This window comes from Neomonachus schauinslandi, chromosome 4, assembly GCF_002201575.2.
Source record: "Neomonachus schauinslandi chromosome 4, ASM220157v2, whole genome shotgun sequence".
NCBI classification, from domain to species: Eukaryota; Metazoa; Chordata; class Mammalia; order Carnivora; family Phocidae; genus Neomonachus; species Neomonachus schauinslandi.
Genome location: NC_058406.1, coordinates 35,422,079 through 35,441,023, shown reverse-complemented (window position 1 = coordinate 35,441,023; position 18,945 = coordinate 35,422,079). Strand labels below are relative to the sequence as shown.

The following is an 18,945-nucleotide window of genomic DNA, read 5'->3' as shown; positions in this document are numbered from 1 at the left end:
ACAGACCTGTCTTATCTGGCTTGATGATGAGCTGTTGCATTGCTTTGGTACTGTTTTATTGCCCAAAGATACACAAGGCCCATGGCTTACCAAACCCATGCAGTAAGCTCTAAACGGCTTCCTACAGTTCTAAGCCTGTTCCATTTCCATTACACCTAGGTCTGGAACTTCCACTGTAAATAATGTAGCAATGAACAGTATAACAGTGCAACAACCCCTTTAGCAAAGCTAAGGCCCCTCACTGGCTTCCCTGGGGTACAAAAATACATGTCTAGACTAAAATGTATGGCTAACTCAAATAAGGTCTTCTGCCTCATAATTTTTCTATATTCCACAGTCAGAGGCAACTAAATCAGTCCTTATACTGTCTAGAGGAGCCCAGATTCCAGATGGAACAGAGTCTGAATATATGAGATCTTTTGCTCAATTTCAATATGTGAAATCAATACCAACAAAAAACAAATATTCCTCTCACCTTTGTTGACTCCTATTCTAACAGAGAAAGTTATCAGGAGTCCCATGAGGCAGAAAACCATCTTTGTAAGGACTGCCCCTTGGGCATGGTAGGACAACATTTATTAATAAGGCTCTTTTCACACAGCCCCAGATGACTGGAGCCATAACAGGCTCTCAATATACCCCAACAGAGGGCATGGACCCAGGATACAAACCTGGCCCCAAAATATGTACAAGACCAAAAGGAATGTTGGCAGGTCGAGGTAAGAAACAACTAAGAGTCAAAAACAGACTGAACACATTCTCCCATAGAAAGCACGCCCACGAACTCGGTATGCCTAAGTCAACCAAGTGAAGTAACAATGTAATATGCTGAGCCACACAAAGTGAGAAGTAGGAAAGAAGTGTCACTGGCCACTCTTTCATCCCACCTTTCTTAACCTTCAAGCACTCACCTGTGTGGCCATGGAGTGGTGAGTGTGGCCGTGGTAGTGTAGGTGATGTGCTAGAGGTCACAATCAAACTCTTGCGGTTACTTGTCCGACAACTGCAATGAAAACAGAAATGTCAGTTATAACAGGGTCCACCATGGGCTCTGAGAACTTAAATGGCTACTGAGGAACAAGAGTGACATCATTCCATGGACTGAGCAGTATCCTACTTTAAACTGAACTGGGTCAGCAAATCCTGGTCAGCAAATCCTGCTCCAGAAAGACTTCATAATTCATAGTGTTCCACCTTATAATAACTTTTGTCACTGTCTTGACTTTTATCTTGTATTACCATTGCACTTTTCTAATGTTTTCGTTTTGCTTCCCAAGCAAACTCAAGGAGCTCCTCTAAAGGTAACAACCATGACTTAATGGTATCTAAAGAAGAAAGGTCATGGTAAATTTGATTTAGAAAACAAAAAACCAAGTCATATTCTCATATCTCATAAAAATTAATGTTCTTGCCATAAAAATGAAACCATTAACTCAACCCACGAAATTTATTTTTTAAAAAACTGCTGGGGCGCCTGGGTGGCTCAGTCATTAAGTGGCTGCCTTCAGTTCAGGTCATGATCCCAGGGTCCTGGGATCAAGCCCCACATCGGGCTCCCTGCCCCGCAGGAAGCCTGCTCCTCCCTCTCCCACTCCCCTGGCTTGTGTCTCCTCTCTTGCTGTCTCTCTGTCAAATAAATAAATAAAATCTTTTTAAAAAAACCTGCTTATTCAAGAATTAAGTAATACTTTCATTTCACCATAAATTTCAGAACAGGCCTGGGTTCTTTCTAAAAACTGTCTTCCTATAACAGGTTAATTAATGCCTGAGGCTTTTTCTTGTGGTTGGAGAAAACCAAATTATGATGAAAAGCCATTTCATGTTATACTTGCTAGTGAAAATGTGTATAAATTTATTTGAAAGGCATTAGGGAAGCTTGCTATTTATATTCATCCAAACAAATATTTACCAAACACCTACCTGACACACCACGCACTGTTCTAGATGCTAGGGAAGCGATAGGAAACAAGAGAAAGTCTCTGTCCTCAAACTGGAGTACTGCTATGAAGAAAGATAAAGAGAGAAGGGTGGGGGAGCAGGTGGAATGTTCAAGAAATAGTAAAGTGGGTGACAGGAGGGGAGAATGATAGGAAAAGGAGTAGGTTATAAAGGCTATGGGGGTAGTCACAGCCAGACTCTGTAGAGCTGGTAGACTGTCATAAAGAACTACTGGAAATGTGACAAGAAACCACAGAAAGGATTGAGATCAATCTCAAGAACGAGATCATGATAAGAAATAATAAGCACTTTTCCCTAAGAAACCATAAGGACGAATCTACTCCTGTCTCACAGCCCTCATTACCTTAGTCACCATCATATGCCCAAGCTTCTCTTTCTCTAATTTGACACAGTCTCCCTCTATTCTCTGATCTTCCAACAAAAAAAGCTTACACTGTGCTTCCATAACTCATTCTGTCGTCAGCAAACTCCCTATATTCCCAACTTCTTTGTTCAACATTCATTTTATTTTTTTTAAAGATTTTATTTCTTTATTTGACAGAGAGAGAGACACAGCGAGAGAGGGAACACAAGCAGGGGGAGTGGGAGAGGGAGAAGCAGGCCTCCCACGGAGCAGGGAGCCCGATGCGGGACTCGATCCCAGGACCCTGGGATCATGACCTGAGCCAAAGGCAGACGCTTAACGACAGCCACCCAGGCGCCCCTCAACATTCATTTTAAATTCTAGTTCTAACTGAAACCTTGCTTAACCCCCCTCCCAATACACACACAGGACACCACAGTCCTGGTGAAATCCCAACCATTTTAAACCCAACTTTCCATCTATTTTACAACTGCACTCAGGCAGCTGAAGGGGACTAAAGAAAAACCCCAAATCATGCTGGCCAGTGTCTCTTTATATTTAAGATGGTAACTGTCAAGTGGGTCTCCTTAACCATATTACAGTTACCTAAGCAATGTGTGCTCACTCTCTCTCCAAGACAACTAATTCGCATCTTCTCTCCAAACTTCCAGCACTCCTTCCCCAAATCTCACCCTCATCTGCTGACTTTGCATTTTATTCAACTAGGGGTAAAAAGCAACAACACAAAAATAGCTCATATTCTGCTATACAAGTCTATTAGCCTAAACTTGTATCCATATACTCTAGTTTCCTATCTACAACAGAAGGAAAGACCATGCTCCTATCGAAGGCAACTACTCTGACTCTCTCTTCTGTAAGAAGTCTGCACCTATACTGCCCTCCCTCTCCGATGCCATGAATTTCTACTTCCTACTGAATCGTTCTCATCATCATAGAAACATGCTATCATTTCTACCTTACAAAAATAAAAACAAAATCTTCCCTAGACCTCCCTGACTTCTGCATTCTTTGCTCCCATCTTTAGGAAAGATTCCATGTGGGGGTTCTGTACTTGTCATCTTCACACCTTCATTTCCTATTCTCTCTTCAGCCCACTCTAGACAGTCATTCCCATCCTGCCACTGAAACCACTGCTGTCAAAATCACCCAAGATTTTGATGCTCATCTTATGTAACCTCAACATCATTTAGTTTTAACTCCCTCTTTAAAAAAAATTTTTTTAATTGGGATATAATTTACAGTTAATAAAATACACAGATCTTAAGTGTACTGTTCAATGAGATAATTATATACATCCGTATAACAACATCCAAAACAAAATAATTCTATTACCCCCAGAAAGTTCCCATGTGTCCCTTTCCAGTCAACTCCTTGTCTCCCAATCACTTTCTTTTTTTTTTTTTTTTTTTTTTTTTTAAATTTTTTTTTTTATTCTTATGTTAATCCCCATACATTACATCATTAGTTTTAGATGAAGTGTTCCATGATTCATTGTTTGTGCATAACACCCAGTGCTCCATGCAGAACGTGCCCTCCTCAGTACCCACCACCAGGCTAACCCATCCTCCCACCCCCCTCCCCTCTAGAACCCTCAGTTTGTTTTTCAGAGTCCATCGTCTCTCATGGTTCGTCTACCCCTCCGTCCCAATCACTTTCTTCTATCATATGGTATTAGTTTTGTTTTACTGGATTTCCAATAAGTAGAATTGAACACTACATATTTTTGTGTGTGTTTCCCTTTTGTTCAACCTAATATCTGAGTAACTCTTCCTGAGACACTTTTCTTTGTTTAGTTTCTAGGACATGATGACTTCCTGGTCTTCCTATCTCACTAGCTGCTCATCTTTTATTCTCCTTTGCTAGTTCATTCTCTCCCTGACCACTAAATCCTTTAGTACTCTGGGGCTCAGATCTGAAATATCTTCTTTCTCTCCCTACACTCACTCCCTAAATGATTTTTTTTTTCCTCCAGTTTCATAGTTTTTGAGAGAGAAGGAGAGCATGAGCAGGGAGTTGGGGGAAAAGGGTAAGGGAGAGAGGAGAGAGAATCTTAAACAGGCTCCACACCCAGCATGGAGTCCGACGCAGGGCTTGATCTCACGACCTTGAGATTATGACCTGAGCCAAAATCAAGAGTCAGATGCTTAACCAACTGAGCCACTCAGGCGCTCTTCCAGTTTCATAGTTTTAAATCTTTGATGTTGCTGATACCTAGTGTTTTATTTTATTGCTAACACTGTGCTCTCTCCTGTGAGTGCAAGACTCATATATTCAAGTGCCTACTTGACATCTCCAACTGGATGTCTTAAAAGGCATCTCAAATTAACATTTCCAAAACAGAGCTCTTGAATTTCCCTCTAAAATCTGCTGCTCCTCCCTAAGTTGTACTATCTCACTGTGTGGTACCACCATTCATCCAGATGCTCAGGCAAAAACCTATGAATCATTGTTCTTTCTCTTTTCTTCACACCTACATCCAAAACAACCAGCAAGTTCTGTGGAATTATACCTTAAAAATATATCCTGACTGCAAGCCATTCTCATTACTTCCAATACTACTACTACTTCAGTTCAAGTCTATAAAAAATTTCCGAAGGATCTTCCTTCCACTTTGGTTCTTCCTGCCCATCCCCCTGCTCCTACCAGTCGATTCTTCACCTATCAGCCACAGTAATATTTTAAAATCCATAGATGAAATCATGTGAATTCTCTTTTTAAAAACTCCAATGGCAGGGCGCCTGGGTGGCTCAGTTGGTTAAGCGACTGCCTTCGGCTCAGGTCATGATCCTGGAGTTCCGGGATCGAGTCCCGCATCGGGCTCCCTGCTCAGCGGGGAGTCTGCTTCTCCCTCTGACCCTCCCCCCTCTCATGCTCTCTTTCTCTATCTCATTCTCTCTCAAATAAATAAATAAAATCTTTAAAAAAAAAAAACAAAAAAACTCCAATGGCAGAGTACCTGGATGGCTCAGGCAGTTAAGCTCCTGACTCTTGATTTCAGCTCAGGTCATGATCTCAGGGTCCTGGCACCAAGCCCCACGTAGTGCTCCACACTCAGCAGGGAGTCTGCAGGAGATTCTCTCTCTCCTCTCCCTCTGCTCCTCCCCCACTCACACATGAGCTCTCTCTTCTAAAATAAATAATCTTTAAAAAAAAAAAAAACCCTCCAATGGCTTCCCATCACATCTGGAATATAACTCAAACTCCCTACCATGGTGATTCAAATTAACCCTCCTATAAAGATTTTTTTTTAAAAGATTTTTTTTAAAAGATTTTTTATTTATTTGACAGAGAGAGACACAGCGAGAGAGGGAACACAAGCAGGGGGAGTGGGAGAGGGAGAAGCAGACCTCCGCAGAGCAGGAAGACCGATGCGGGGCTCAATCTCAGAACCCTGGGATCATGGCCTGAGCCGAAGGCAGACACTTAACTGACTGAGCCACCCAGGCGCCCCAAAGATTTTTTTTGGGGGGCAAAAAAGGCCAAATTTAAGGGCAAATAGGATACAAATATTGTCACTAGGCCCTTCAGTTTTGAACATGAGAAATTTTACAAAACATATATATGAAACTCTATTGACCCTCAGAGAGCTTACCCAGATCAAGGGAATCCTGAGTCAAAAGATACATCAGAGAATTCTGTACTTCAGGTCACCCTATTCCCTCAATAATTAATGCCCTCCCCTCCTGGACTTACCTAATTACACCAAATTTTTAGAAAGCATGAGCTCAAATGAGGATTTGTATGAATGCTCCTTTATTCTTCCAAGCAGGAAAAAGTCTCTCTTTTCTTTGCACTCCTTTAGTACTTGTAGCTTATCCTACTCACAATCTAAGTGTCACTGTGGTACAGGAGAAAGAGATAGGGCTTTGCAATTAGAAGATCTGAGTTTGAGGGGCACCTGGGTGGCTCAGTTAGTTAAGTGTCTGCCTTCGGCTCAGGTTTGATCCCAGAGTCCTGGGATCTGGCCCCGCGTCGGGCTCCCTGCTCAGCGGGGAGTCTGCTTCTCCCTCACCTGGCTCGTGTTCTCTCTCTCTCTCAAACAAATAAAATCTTAAAAAAAAAAAAAAAAAAAAGGGCGGGGTGCCTGGGTGGCTCAGTCGTTAAGCGTCTGCCTTCGGCCCAGGTCATGATCTCAGGGTCCTGGGATCGAGCCCCGCATCAGGCTCCCTGCTCAGCAGGAGGCCTGCTTCTCCCTCTCCCACTCTCCCTGCTTGTGTCCCCTCTCTCACTGTGTCTCTCTCTGTCAAATAAATAAATAAAATCTTAAAAAAAAAAAAGGGCAGCAGCCATTGGATTTGGGGCCCACCCTCATCCAGTGTGACCTCACCTTTAAAAAAAAAAGAAGACCTGAGTTTGAAATTGGCTGTTTGACCTTGAACAAGCCTCATAAATGCTCATGCTCTGGTGTTCCCAATTATAAAATGAAGATAATATAAACCTTATGTGTCATTCTGGACTCCTCTCTTTCTTTTATATATCAACCCATCATAAATTTTGTTGGCCTTAACATCAAAATATATCCAAATCTGATCATTTCTCACTTCTTTTACCACTACCACCTTGGATCAAGACACCATCACCTCTTATCTGAATTAAATAACTAGCTTCCTCATTGGTATTCCTGCTTCCACTTTTGTTCCCCTGGAATCTATTCTCAACAAAACAGCCTTTAAAATATAATTCAGAAAAGACTTCTACTTCCAATCATGATAAAGTAACAAATAATATAATTACCCTCTCACCTTATATAATAAGCTAGACAAAAAAAAAAAAAGAACCATTTTCAGACCCGGGACAAGTAGTAATTCAGGACAGGGATCACTAAGAGAAGGGGCACAAACAACCAGTGTCCTATGATTACCCGAGCTTACTATCTGAAAAGACTTCCTAGCAACAGTGCAGGGAGGAAGTGACCTGCACAGAGCCTGGCAGTCTCCCTGAGTTGAGAAAACTACCCAAGAAAAGGAGGTGAAAATTCCTCAGTGTACACATAGGGTCAGGAATAGTTTGTGCTCCCACCAGTCAGAAGGGGAAAATCTGGTTATTCATGGGACAGCAGCAAGAAAAAAATTAGTCCCAAATGCTACTCTGGTCCTACCTAACAAAGCTTAAAAGCAATCCTGAAAAAGATCAAACTATTGGGGCGCCTGGGTGGCTCAGTCGTTAAGCGTCTGCCTTTGGCTCAAGTCATGATCCCAGGGTCCTGGGATCGAGCCCCGCATCGGGCTCCCTGCTCCGCGGGAAGCCTGCTTCTCCTCTCCCACTCTCCCTGCTTGTGTTCCCTCTCTCGCTGTGTCTTTCTGTCAAATAAATAAATAAAATCTTAAAAAAAAAAAAAGATCAAATTATTTCCAAGTAACTTAACTGTATCCCAGAACAAGGCTCAAAAATATTGAAAGGAATAAAAATGACATATCTGATAAAGGGTTAGTATCCAAAATATATGAAGAACTTATAAAACTCAACACCCAAAAAAACAAATAATCCAGTTTAAAAATGGGCGGAGGACACGAATAGACATTTTTCCAAAAAAGACATAGAGATGCCCAAAAGTCACATGAAAAGACGTTCAACATCACTCATCATCAGGGAAATACAAATCAAAACCATGATGAGATACCACCTCACACCTGTCAGAACGGCTAAAATTAACAACACAAGAAACAACAGGTGTTGGTGAGGATGCAGAGAAAGGGGAACCCTCTTACACTGTTTGTTGGTAGGAATGCAAACTGGTACAGCCACTCTGGAAAACAGTATGGAGGTTCCTCAAAAGTTAAAAATAGAACTACCCTGGGATCCAGCAATTGCACTACTAGGTATTTACCCAAAGAATACAAAACTACTGGGCGCCTGGGTGGCTCAGTTGGTTAAGCGACTGCCTTCGGCTCAGGTCATGATCCTGGAGTCCCTGGATCGAGTCCCGCATCAGGCTCCCTGCTCGGCAGGGAGCCTGCTTCTCCCTCTGACCCTCCCCCCTCTCATGTGCTCTGTCTCATTCTCTCTCTCTCAAATAAATAAATAAAATCTTTAAAAAAAGAATACAAAAATACTGATTCAAAGGGATACATGCACGCTGAGGTTTATAGCAGCACCATCAACAATAGCCAAATTATGGAAAGAGCCCAAATGTCCACTGACAGATGAATGGATAAAGAAGAGGTGGTGTGTACACACACACACACACACACACACACACACACACACACACAAAATGGAATATTACTCAGCCATAAAAAAGAATGAAATCTTGCAATTTGAGACGATGTGGATAGAGCTAAAGAGTATTATGCTAAGCAAAATAAGTCAGTCAGAGAAGGACAAATACCACAGGATTTCACTCATATGTGGGATTTAGAAACAAAACAAAGGAACATAGGGAGAAAAAGAAAAAAAAGAGAGGAAAACCAAGAAACAGACTCTTAACTAGAGAGAACAAACTGAAGGTTGCCAGAGGGGAGGTGGGCAGGGGGGAATGGGTTAAATACATGATGGGGATTAAGGAGAGCACTTGTTGTGATGAGCACCAGGTGTATGGAAGTGTTGAATCACTAAATCCTACACCTAAAACTAATATTACACTGTATGTTAACTAACTGGAATTTAAATTAAAAAAGGAATAAAAAATATTCAGCATATAACAAATCCACAGTTTTGTAGGTAATAAAAAATTACTAGGCATGGAAAAAAGCAGGAAAATATGACCCATAATGAGGGGGGGGAAATCAATAGATGCAGAAATGATGCAGATGATAGAACTAAGAGAACATTAAAATTGTTATTATAACTATATTCCATATTTTCAATAAGCTACAGAAAAGTATCGGCATGTGAAGGAGAGATTTATGAATATGATATTTAAAGAACACAAATAGAAATTCTAGAGAATAAAAGTCTCAGATGAAAATTAAACTGGATGGCATTAACAGAGATGAGGCACTGCAGAAGATCAGTGAATCCAGACATAGGAAGAGAAGCTATGCAAAATGAAACAGAAAAGCAAATTTTTAAAAATGGAAAGAGCAACAGTGAGCAGTGGGACAACTTCAAGCAGACTAGATGTGTAATTAGAGTCCCTAAAGGGAAGAGAGAGGCCAAAAAAATATTTGAAGAAACAATTGCTGAAAAATTTCCAAATTTGATAACTATAAACTCACAGATTCAAGAAACTCAATGAACCCCAAGCACAAGAAACAGAAGAAAAATATACCAAAGTACATCATAATCAAATTACTTAGAACCAGTGATAAAATCTTAATAGCACCACATAGAAAAATTATGTAACACACAGAAGAACAAAGATAACAATGACAACAGACTTCTCATTGGAAAATGATACAAGTCAGAAGAGAGAAAAGAAACATCTAAAAATATGGAACCCCAAATTCAATACCAAGTGAAAATATCTCTAAAAAAGGTAGCCAAAATAATGACTTTTTCACTCATACAAAAGTTGAAATAATTCATTAACAACAGACCTGCATTAAGGCCTTCAGGCAGGAGGACATGATACCAGATAGAAATCTACATCTACACAAAGCAAAGAAAAGCACCAGAAATGGTGAATATATGGCAAATATACACCTTGTTTTTATTTTTAAAACGACTTTAAAGGATAACTGGATTTTAAAGGAAATATAATAATTTACTGTGGGCTTTACAAACCTATGTAGATACAAAATGTGGGACAGCCACAGCACAAAGGCTCAGAGGGAAGAATGGAAGTACACCACTGTGAGGCTCTTACATTAAATGTGAAGTGATATAATATTACTTGAAGGTAAACTGAAGTGAGTTAAAATTTTATACTATAAATACTAAGGCAACTACTAAAAAAAAGGTACAGTTAATAAGCCAACAAAGGAAATAAAATGGGACCATAAAACATACTCAATCCAAAAAAAGGAAAAAAAAAGAAGGGAAAAACAAGTACAGTTGGGCAAAAGAGAAAAATAATAAGATAATAGATTTAAGCCAATTACACCAATAATCACATAAAAAAATGTTCTAAATACATATTTGAATTACAGCAGAGACTGTCAGATTGAACAAAATAGCAGGGCCAAACTATATGCTGTTTATTATTTGTGACGGCCAAAAACTAGAAACCACCTCAAATATCCACTGACATGAACGATAAATCATAGTATGTCCATAGAGTGGACGACTATCCAGTAAAAAAGGAATGAACTACTAAGTCACACAATGGATGAATCGCAAAATAATTATGATGAAAGCAATAAGAAGCCAGACATAAAAGAGTACATACTGAATGATTCCATTTATATTAAATTTAAGAAAATGCTAACTAACCTACAGTGACAGCAGATTAGTGGTTGCCTGACCAGAGGCGGGAGAGGGATTATAATTTGGGGGACTTATAGATACGTTTATCTTGACTGTCATAATGGTTTCACAGATGTATAGATATATCAAAACCCATCAAATTGTACATTTTATAAACATGTACAATCTAGTATAATTCAATCATACTTCAACAAAACTGTAAAAAAAAATTTTTAATGTAAGTAATATCAAAGTCAATCTTCTGCTTAAAATTCTCCCTGTCTCGCTGAAAGTAAAAGTCAATGTTCTTACAGTGGCCTACAAGGCTTTACATGGTCTGGATCTCCATTTCCTCTTTCCCTCTTATTCACTCTACTCCAGACACATGGGTCTCCTCCCTTTTCTTAGAGTAGGCCAAGCATGCCACTGCCTCAGGGCCTTTACAAATGGTATTTCCTTTGCCTCTGTTTCCCCAGATAGCCTCATGGTTTGCTTCCTCACATCCTTCAGGTTTTTGTTCAAGTGCAGTCTTCTCCATGAATTTGCCCCTAATCATTCTATTTATTTATTTGACAGAGAGAGCAAGAGCAGGAACACAAGCAGGGGGAGTAGGAGAGGGAGAAGCAGGCTTCCCACTGAGCAGGGAGCCCGATGCAGGGCTGGATCCCAGGACGCTGGACCCATGACCTGAGCCGAGGGCAGACACTTAATGACTGAGCCACCCAGGCGCCCCCCTAATCATTCTATTTAAAATGTAACTCCCTCCCCAAACTCTCTAGCTCCATTTCCCAATGTATTTTTCTTATCACTAACATACTATATATTTTGCAAATTCATTTCGTTTGTTTGTCTCTCTTCCCACTAGAATCTAAGCTCTATGAGGTCAGAAGCTTGTGTATGCTTTGCTTACTGCTGTATTCCTGAATTTCTAGAACACTGCCTGGCACATGGCAGGCTCTCAAAAAATATTTGTTAAATGAATGAATGGACGAATAGGATTTGTCATAAGGATTAAAATAAGATACTTGTATACCTCACATGTGTAAGGTATATCAAACCATTATTTCTAAACTCCTTGTCTATGAAAATGAAGATCTCTTGACACTGGAGGGACAGATAATTGATTCTAATTTCATTTGCCATGATCTTATTTAAAATTTAAAAGAAAATCCAAAATACTAAAGATCATATTTCCAGGCCACATGCCTTTTTATGAAGGTACACATAATCTCAATTGGCAAATCTGCAACAGCTGCCAGGGGAAAAAAGTCAGACACCCTGATACAGACGCCATGACTCAGCTGGGATCCAAAACAAGGAACTGGCTAATTTTTCCATTTCAACAGGCTCTGGCCATTGCCCCAGGATCCTCGAAGATAAAGAACAGTTCTTAATTCCTTCATCCCAGTAAGATGAAAGTATTGGATGTTTACAGAGTCAGCCACACGAACTCTCAGCTGATGGGAGGAAACCTAGAAGGCCTCTGAGCTGATGCTCTGCTGCCTACGGCAAGAACTGGCTTAAACCAGACTGCTGTTCAATACCATCCCAGTCACTTGGTCACTTGGAGCAAGACCTGGCATTTCATTTTCCTCTATGTTTCTCCACCGTCATCTCAGTGGATAGTGGGAGCAACGACTAAAGCACCTGTGCAAGCTCTGTGATACTGTCGAACTGTGGCCATATCTGGAGAAATCCCAGCCTTCAAAAATTCTTCTTTCCATCATCCAGCAACTATGCAAATCTGACCCCTACCCCCTCCCTCCAGGAGCTGCTGTAAACTCATTTAGGAGGTCAGCTTCTTCCCAGTCTGAAGCAATACAGGGTATGGAGTAGGAAGCATAGCTGCAGATCCCTTACACCTCTCCAATCTCCAAATCCCACAAGTCCAGCTGCTCCGAGAAACTTGAGAACTCAGTAACTGGCTAACAAGCAGCTACTTCCCTTCAGAGTTTAGAGTGAGGAAAAGACCACTTCTGGTTCAATAAGCGTGATCAATAAAATACAGAAGAATCTGGGATCATTTAAGGTCAAGGACTTTCAGATGTTATTTCAGAGTAACAACCATGACAATGTCCCTGTGAAGACTAAGAAGCTAGACTTCCAAATTCATTCTATGAGGTCAGCATTATAGATACCAAAACCAGGTAAAAACACTACAAAAAAAGAAAACTACAGACCAATATCTCTCATGAACACAGATGCAAAAATCCTCAACAAAATATTAGCTAATCAAATCCAACAATACATTAAAAAAATCCACCCACCACAATCAAGTGGGATTTTTTCCTGGGACACAAGGATGAGTGAATATTTGCAAACCAATCAAGGTCATATAGCACATCAATAAGAGAAAGGACAAAAACCATATCATCATTTCAATAAATGCAGAAAAAGCATTTTTGTCAGTACAATTTCCATTCATGAAAAAAACCAACAAAGTAGGTTTAGAGGGAATATAGCTCAACATAATAAAGGCCATATATGAAAATCCACAGCAAACAGCATACTTTGAGAAAAACTGAGAGCTTTCCCCCTAAGGTCAGAAACAAGACAAGGATGTCCACTCTCATCACTTACTCAACATAGTACTGGAAGTCCTAGCCTCAGCAATCAGACAAGAAATAAAAGGCAACCAAATTGGTAAGGAAGAAGTAAAACTTTCACTATTTGTAGATGACATGATACTATAGAAAACCTGAAAGACTCCACCAAAAAACTGCTAGAATGGATAAATGAATTCAGTAAAGTTGAAGGATACAAAATCAATATACAGAAATCTGTTGCATTTCTAGACGTCAATGATGAAGTAGCAGAAAGAAATTAAGAAAATAATCCCACTTACAATTACACCAAAAAGAATAAAATACCTAGGAAAAAACTTAATAAAGGAGGTGAAAGACCTGTATTCTCAAAACCATAAAACAGGGCGCCTGAGTGGCTCAGTTGTTAAGCATCTGCCTTCGGCTCAGGTCATGATCTCAGGGTCCTGGGATCGAGTCCCGCATCAGGCTCCCTGCTCAGCGGGAAGCCTGCTTCTCCCTCTCCCACTCCCCCTGCTTGTGTTCCCTTTCTCACTGTGTCTCTCTCTGTCAAATAAATAAATAAAATCATAAATAAATAAATACCATAAAACACTGATGAAAGGAATTGAAGATGACACAAACAAATGTAAAGATATTCCATTCTCAAGGATTGGGAGAAAATATTGTTAAAGTGTCAATACTACCCAAAGGAATCTACAGATTTAATGCAACAGGGGCACCCAGTTGTCTCAGTCAGAGCACGCGACTCTTGGTCTCGGGGCTGTGAGTTCAAGCCCTGAGTAGGGTGTGGAGATTACTTAAAAAAAATAAAATCTTAGGGGCACGTGGGTGGCTCAGTTGGTTAAGCGTCTGCCTTCGGCTCAGGTCATCCCAGGGTCCTGGGATTGAGCCCTGTGTTGGGTCGGGCTCCCTGCTCAGCGGGGAGTCTGCTTCTCCCTCTGTCCTTGCCCCTGCTCATGCTCTCTCTCTCTCTCTCTTTCAAATAAATAAATAAAATCTTTAGAAAAAATTTAAAAAATAAAATAAAATCTAAAAAAAAAATTACCAACAGGATTTTTCATAGAATTAGAAGAAATAATCTGAAATTTGTATGGAACCACAAAAGACCTTGAATAGCCAAAGCAATCATGAAAAAGAACAAAACCGCAGGTATCACAATCCCAGATTTAAAGATATAATACAAAGTGTAGTAATCTTAACAGTATGGTACTGGCACAAAAATAGACACATAGACGGCATGGAACACAATAGAGAGCCCAGAAATAAACCCATGATTATATGGTCAATTAGTCTTCAACAAAGGAGGCAAGATTATGTAATGGGAAAGAGTCTCTTCAACAAATGGTGTTGGGAAAACTGGACAGCTATACAAAAAAAGAATGAAACTGGACCACTTTCTTACACCATACACAAAAATAAACTCAAAATGGATTAAAGACCTAAACGTGGGCGCCTGGGTGGCTCAGTTGGTTAAGCGACTGCCTTCAGCTCAGGTCATGATCCCACAGTCCTGGGATCGAGTCCCGCATCGGGCTCCCTGCTCAGCGGGAGCCTGCTTCTCCCTCTCCCACTCCCCCTGTTTGTGTTCCCTCTCTCCCTGTGTCTCTCTCTGTCAAATAAATAAATAAAATCTTTAAAAAAAAAGAAAGCAACCCAAGTATCCATCAATAGATGAATGGATAAAGAAGATGTGGTATATATACGCAATGGAATATTACTCAGCCATCAAAAGAATGAAATCTTGCCATTTGCAACAATATGGATAGACCTATAAGGTAAAATGCTAAGTGAAATAAATTAGTCAGAGAAAGACAAATGCTATATGATTTCACTCATATGTGAAATTTAAGAAACAAAACAATTGAACAAATTTAAAAAAGAGACAAAAAACCCAGAATCTTAACTACAGAGAACAAGCTGACGGTTACCAGAGGGGAGGAAAGTGGGGGGATAGGTGAAATAGGTGAAGAGGATTAAGAGTACACTTTATCTGCGTTAAGCATGGAGTAATGTATAGAATTGTTGCATCACTGTATTGTACACCTGAAACAAATATAACATTGTAAATTATACCGTAATTTAAAAAGTAAATAAGTGAATCAGTAAATAAATAAATAAGGGAAAAAAAGACTGAGAAGCTAGAGTGGGAGAAAAGGTGTGTTCTCTCAGTCAAGAAAGGGTGCTGCTTGGAAATAAACCCATTATTTATCTTTTGCCTGGATTATTTCAACAGCCTCCTAACTATTCTCGCTGGTTTACTCTTGTCTCCTATTCCCAGTCTATTCTCAAGAAGTCATAGTGATCTTTTAAAAACATAAATCAGATTATTTTACTCTGCCCAAACCTTCCAAAGGCTAATTTCACACAGAGATCAGTAGCTACTACAGTCATTGCATGAATTATTCCCTCTACCTGAAATGCCCTTTCCCCTGTAATACAATGGCAAAAATCCCTTACCTCTTTCAAGACCTACTAAAATGTGACTTACCTATTTCCATATATGATACTGTGACCTGCTCTCCCCTAATCTCCCTTACTCTACCTTTTCTTTTCCTTTCTTTTTTTTTTTTTGATGGAAGCTCTTCTTGGATTAATCAAGTATTTTTTAACCCCTCCTTCAGTGATTTGGAAATTATACACTCTTATTTCCTTTTTTAAAAAACAGTAATTATTATTATTAAAGTTTTTTTTTTAAAGATTTTATTTATTCATTTGAGACACAGAGATACAGAGAGAGAGAGAGAACACGAGCAGGGGGAGAGGCAGAGGGAGAGGGAGAGGGAGAGGGAGAAGCAGGATCCCTGCTGGGCCAGGAGCCCAATGTGGGGCTTGATCCCAGGGTCCTGGGATCGAGCCCCGCATCGGGCTCCATGCTTGGCGGGAAGCCTGCTTCTCCCTCTCCCACTCCCCCTGCTTGTGTTCCCTCTCTCGCTGTCTCTCTGTCAAATAAATAAATAAAATCTTAAAAGAAAAAAAAAGAATTGTTTGCTTAAACTTACTCATAGATTTTCCAATTTCTTTGCTCAGCATTTCCTCTTAGATCTCACACCTTTTTTCCTCTTTTCTTAGCAATGATTTCAGTGAGAATCTGATAGTGATAAACCTTCTCAATTTTGATCTTTGTCTGAAAATGTCTTTATTTTGCTCAATGACTTCCAAGGATAATTAAGCAGGTATGGAATCCTACAACCTCTTATTGAGAGTGACTTTTTTCTCAGTATCTTAAAGATATTATCCCATTGTTTTATGGCTCCTGTTACTGCAGTTAAGAAGCTTGCTCTTAGGGGTGCCTGGGTGGCTCAGTCTTTAAGCGTCTGCCTTTGGCTTGGGTCATGGTCCTGGGGTCCTGGGATCAAGCCCTGCATGGGACTCCCTGCTCAGCGGGGAATCTGCTTCTCCCTCTCCCACTCCCCCTGCTTGTGCTCCCTCTCTCACTGTGTCCTGTCAAATAAATAAAAGCTTTAAAAAAAAAAAAAAAAAAGCAGCAGCAGCTTGCTTTTAGGATTGTTATTCCTTTGTAGTTAATTTTTCTTTTTTCTCTAGTTCTTTTTTTTTTTTAACCATTAACCTTGTTTTTTAGATATAATTCACATGCTACAGAATTCAACCTTTTAAAGTATATAATTCAGGGGGTTTTAGTATACTCGCAAAGCTGTGCAACCATCATCGCTAATTCCAGAACACTTTCATTACCCCCAAAAGAACTCCTATAACCATAAACAGTCACTCCCATTCCCCCTTCTTCCCCCACCTCCCTTACCAGGCAACCACCAATGTTACTTTCTATCTCTATGGATTCAGCTATTCTGGATATTTCATAGAAACGGAATAATACATTATGTGGTCTTTTGTGTCTGGCTTCTTTCAGTTAGCATAATGTTGTCCAGATTCACCCACATTGTAGTATTTATCAGTACTTCATTTCTTTTTATGGCTAAATTATATTCCATTGTGTGAATATGCCACATTTTATTTATCCATTCAAAATTGATGGGACATTTGGGTTGTTTCTATTTTATGGCTATTTTAAATAATATTGCTATGAACATTTGTGTATTTGTGTGTATATCTGTTTTCAATTTTCTTGGGTGGACTTCCTTACTGAACTCATTTGTTAGAGTTCTTTTAGCTTTTGTGGATTCTTGAGGGTTTTCTAATTTCTTTCAAGACCTCTGTTTTTATGGTTCTGCAATTTTACTGCAATGTATCTAGATGGAGATTTATTTCTGCTTTTTGTACTTCATGATGTTATTTTATTTCTAATCAATTCTGGAAGGTCTCAATCATTATCTCTATAAATATTGCCTTTCCCCCATTTCTCTATATTCTGTTGGACATTCTTATTTTATCTTCCATACTTCTTAGCTCTCATTCGTACTTTACATCTTTCCATCTCTGTGCTGCACTCTAGATAAAATTTTACTAACTTTGTCCATGGCTTTACTATATAACCTGACTGTTAAGTTTTCAAATTTAATGACACAACATATTTAATTTATTGAATTCTAATTCACATTTTTCCCAAATATGCCTGATCTCTTTTACTAAATATGTCTTTTTTCTCTTGTGTCTTTTATGTTTTTGTTCATTTTAAATATACTTATTTCATAATCTTTATCCGTAATGTTACTTTCTGAAGTTCTCAGGCTTATTGTTTCTTTTTTTCTATTGAATCTCATTTGTGGTAGATTGTTTCCTTGTATGATCTATAATTTTGTACTGTGAAATCACTTTCATTGTGGCTTTATATATGGAAACCCTGCACTACCTGATTTCAGGGTGTGTCATTTAAATGAAGTTTTGAGTTTCTTTCTGACAGATTTGTCAAGGTTATTACCACCTCAGAATCAGTTCCTAGACCACATATACATTATAAACTCCAGGTTCCAAATTCACTTGAATAAAGGCCTACAGTTAAAAATTCTCAAGGAAACTTTTATTATTAAGAGCCCTATTTAAAATGGAGATGAGGGACACCTGGGTGGCTCAGTCGGTTGGGTGTCTGCCTTCAGCTCAGGTCATGATCTCAGGGTCCTGGGATCAAGTCCCACATCAGGCTCCCTGCTCAGCAGGAAGCCTGCTTCTCCCTCTGCCTGCCACTCCCCCTACTTGTGCTCTTTCTCTTTCTCTCTCTGATAAATAAATAAATAAAATCTTTTAAAAAAATAAATAAAATAAAATAAAATAAAATAAAAACCAAGATGAGACTAAAGAACTTCTTTTCATCTCTCCATGCCAGTGGTAAACCGTTTTCCTAGTCCACTGAGGGTAAAGTCCTCTGAGGGTCCTAATTATATATGGGATCTCAATTCTATATTACCTTAGAGTCTCCCTATCCCAAACAAGCTCAAGGCCTTATCCTCTTTTCCCTAAAGGATATCAAGACTAGTACACTTCCTCCTTATCCCACTTTCTTGGAAGTTCCACACTGGTTCCACTGTTCAGCTACTGTTTCCTTAAATTTGGGTCCCTTGGCATTTTCTTCACAGTCTATTGAATTTAGCTATGCATTTAAAGCAATAATCATAATAGCTAATATTTATTGAGTGCTAACTGGGCACCATTTAAAGCATTACATGTAGTATCTCATACCCTATGAAGCAGGTACTATTATTATTCCCCTTATACAGACAAGGAACTCGAGGCACAGAGGCTAAGTAGTTTGTCCTAAGTCACAATAAGGTACTAACATTTTTTGAAAACCGAATGTAATTTACACCTCTGCTCTAGGACTTTCTCAATGTGAAATTGCTTCTTGGCATTTTGGCTTAGATCATGTGTAGGACTTTC

The 18,945-nt window shown here is 39.5% G+C and overlaps 1 protein-coding gene across 3 annotated transcripts in view; it reads right to left on the bottom strand.

The window, feature by feature from the left end:
• Window positions 1-18,945, bottom strand: part of MAST2 (microtubule associated serine/threonine kinase 2) — a 217,296-nt gene that overhangs the window by 61,378 nt on the left and 136,973 nt on the right. For all 3 annotated transcript variants that reach the window (XM_044914016.1, XM_021683853.2, XM_044914017.1), the window contains exon 5: window positions 912-1,003. In XM_044914016.1, coding sequence (XP_044769951.1) covers window positions 912-1,003 — 92 coding nt within the window. The remainder of the gene's footprint in view (window positions 1-911; window positions 1,004-18,945) is intronic.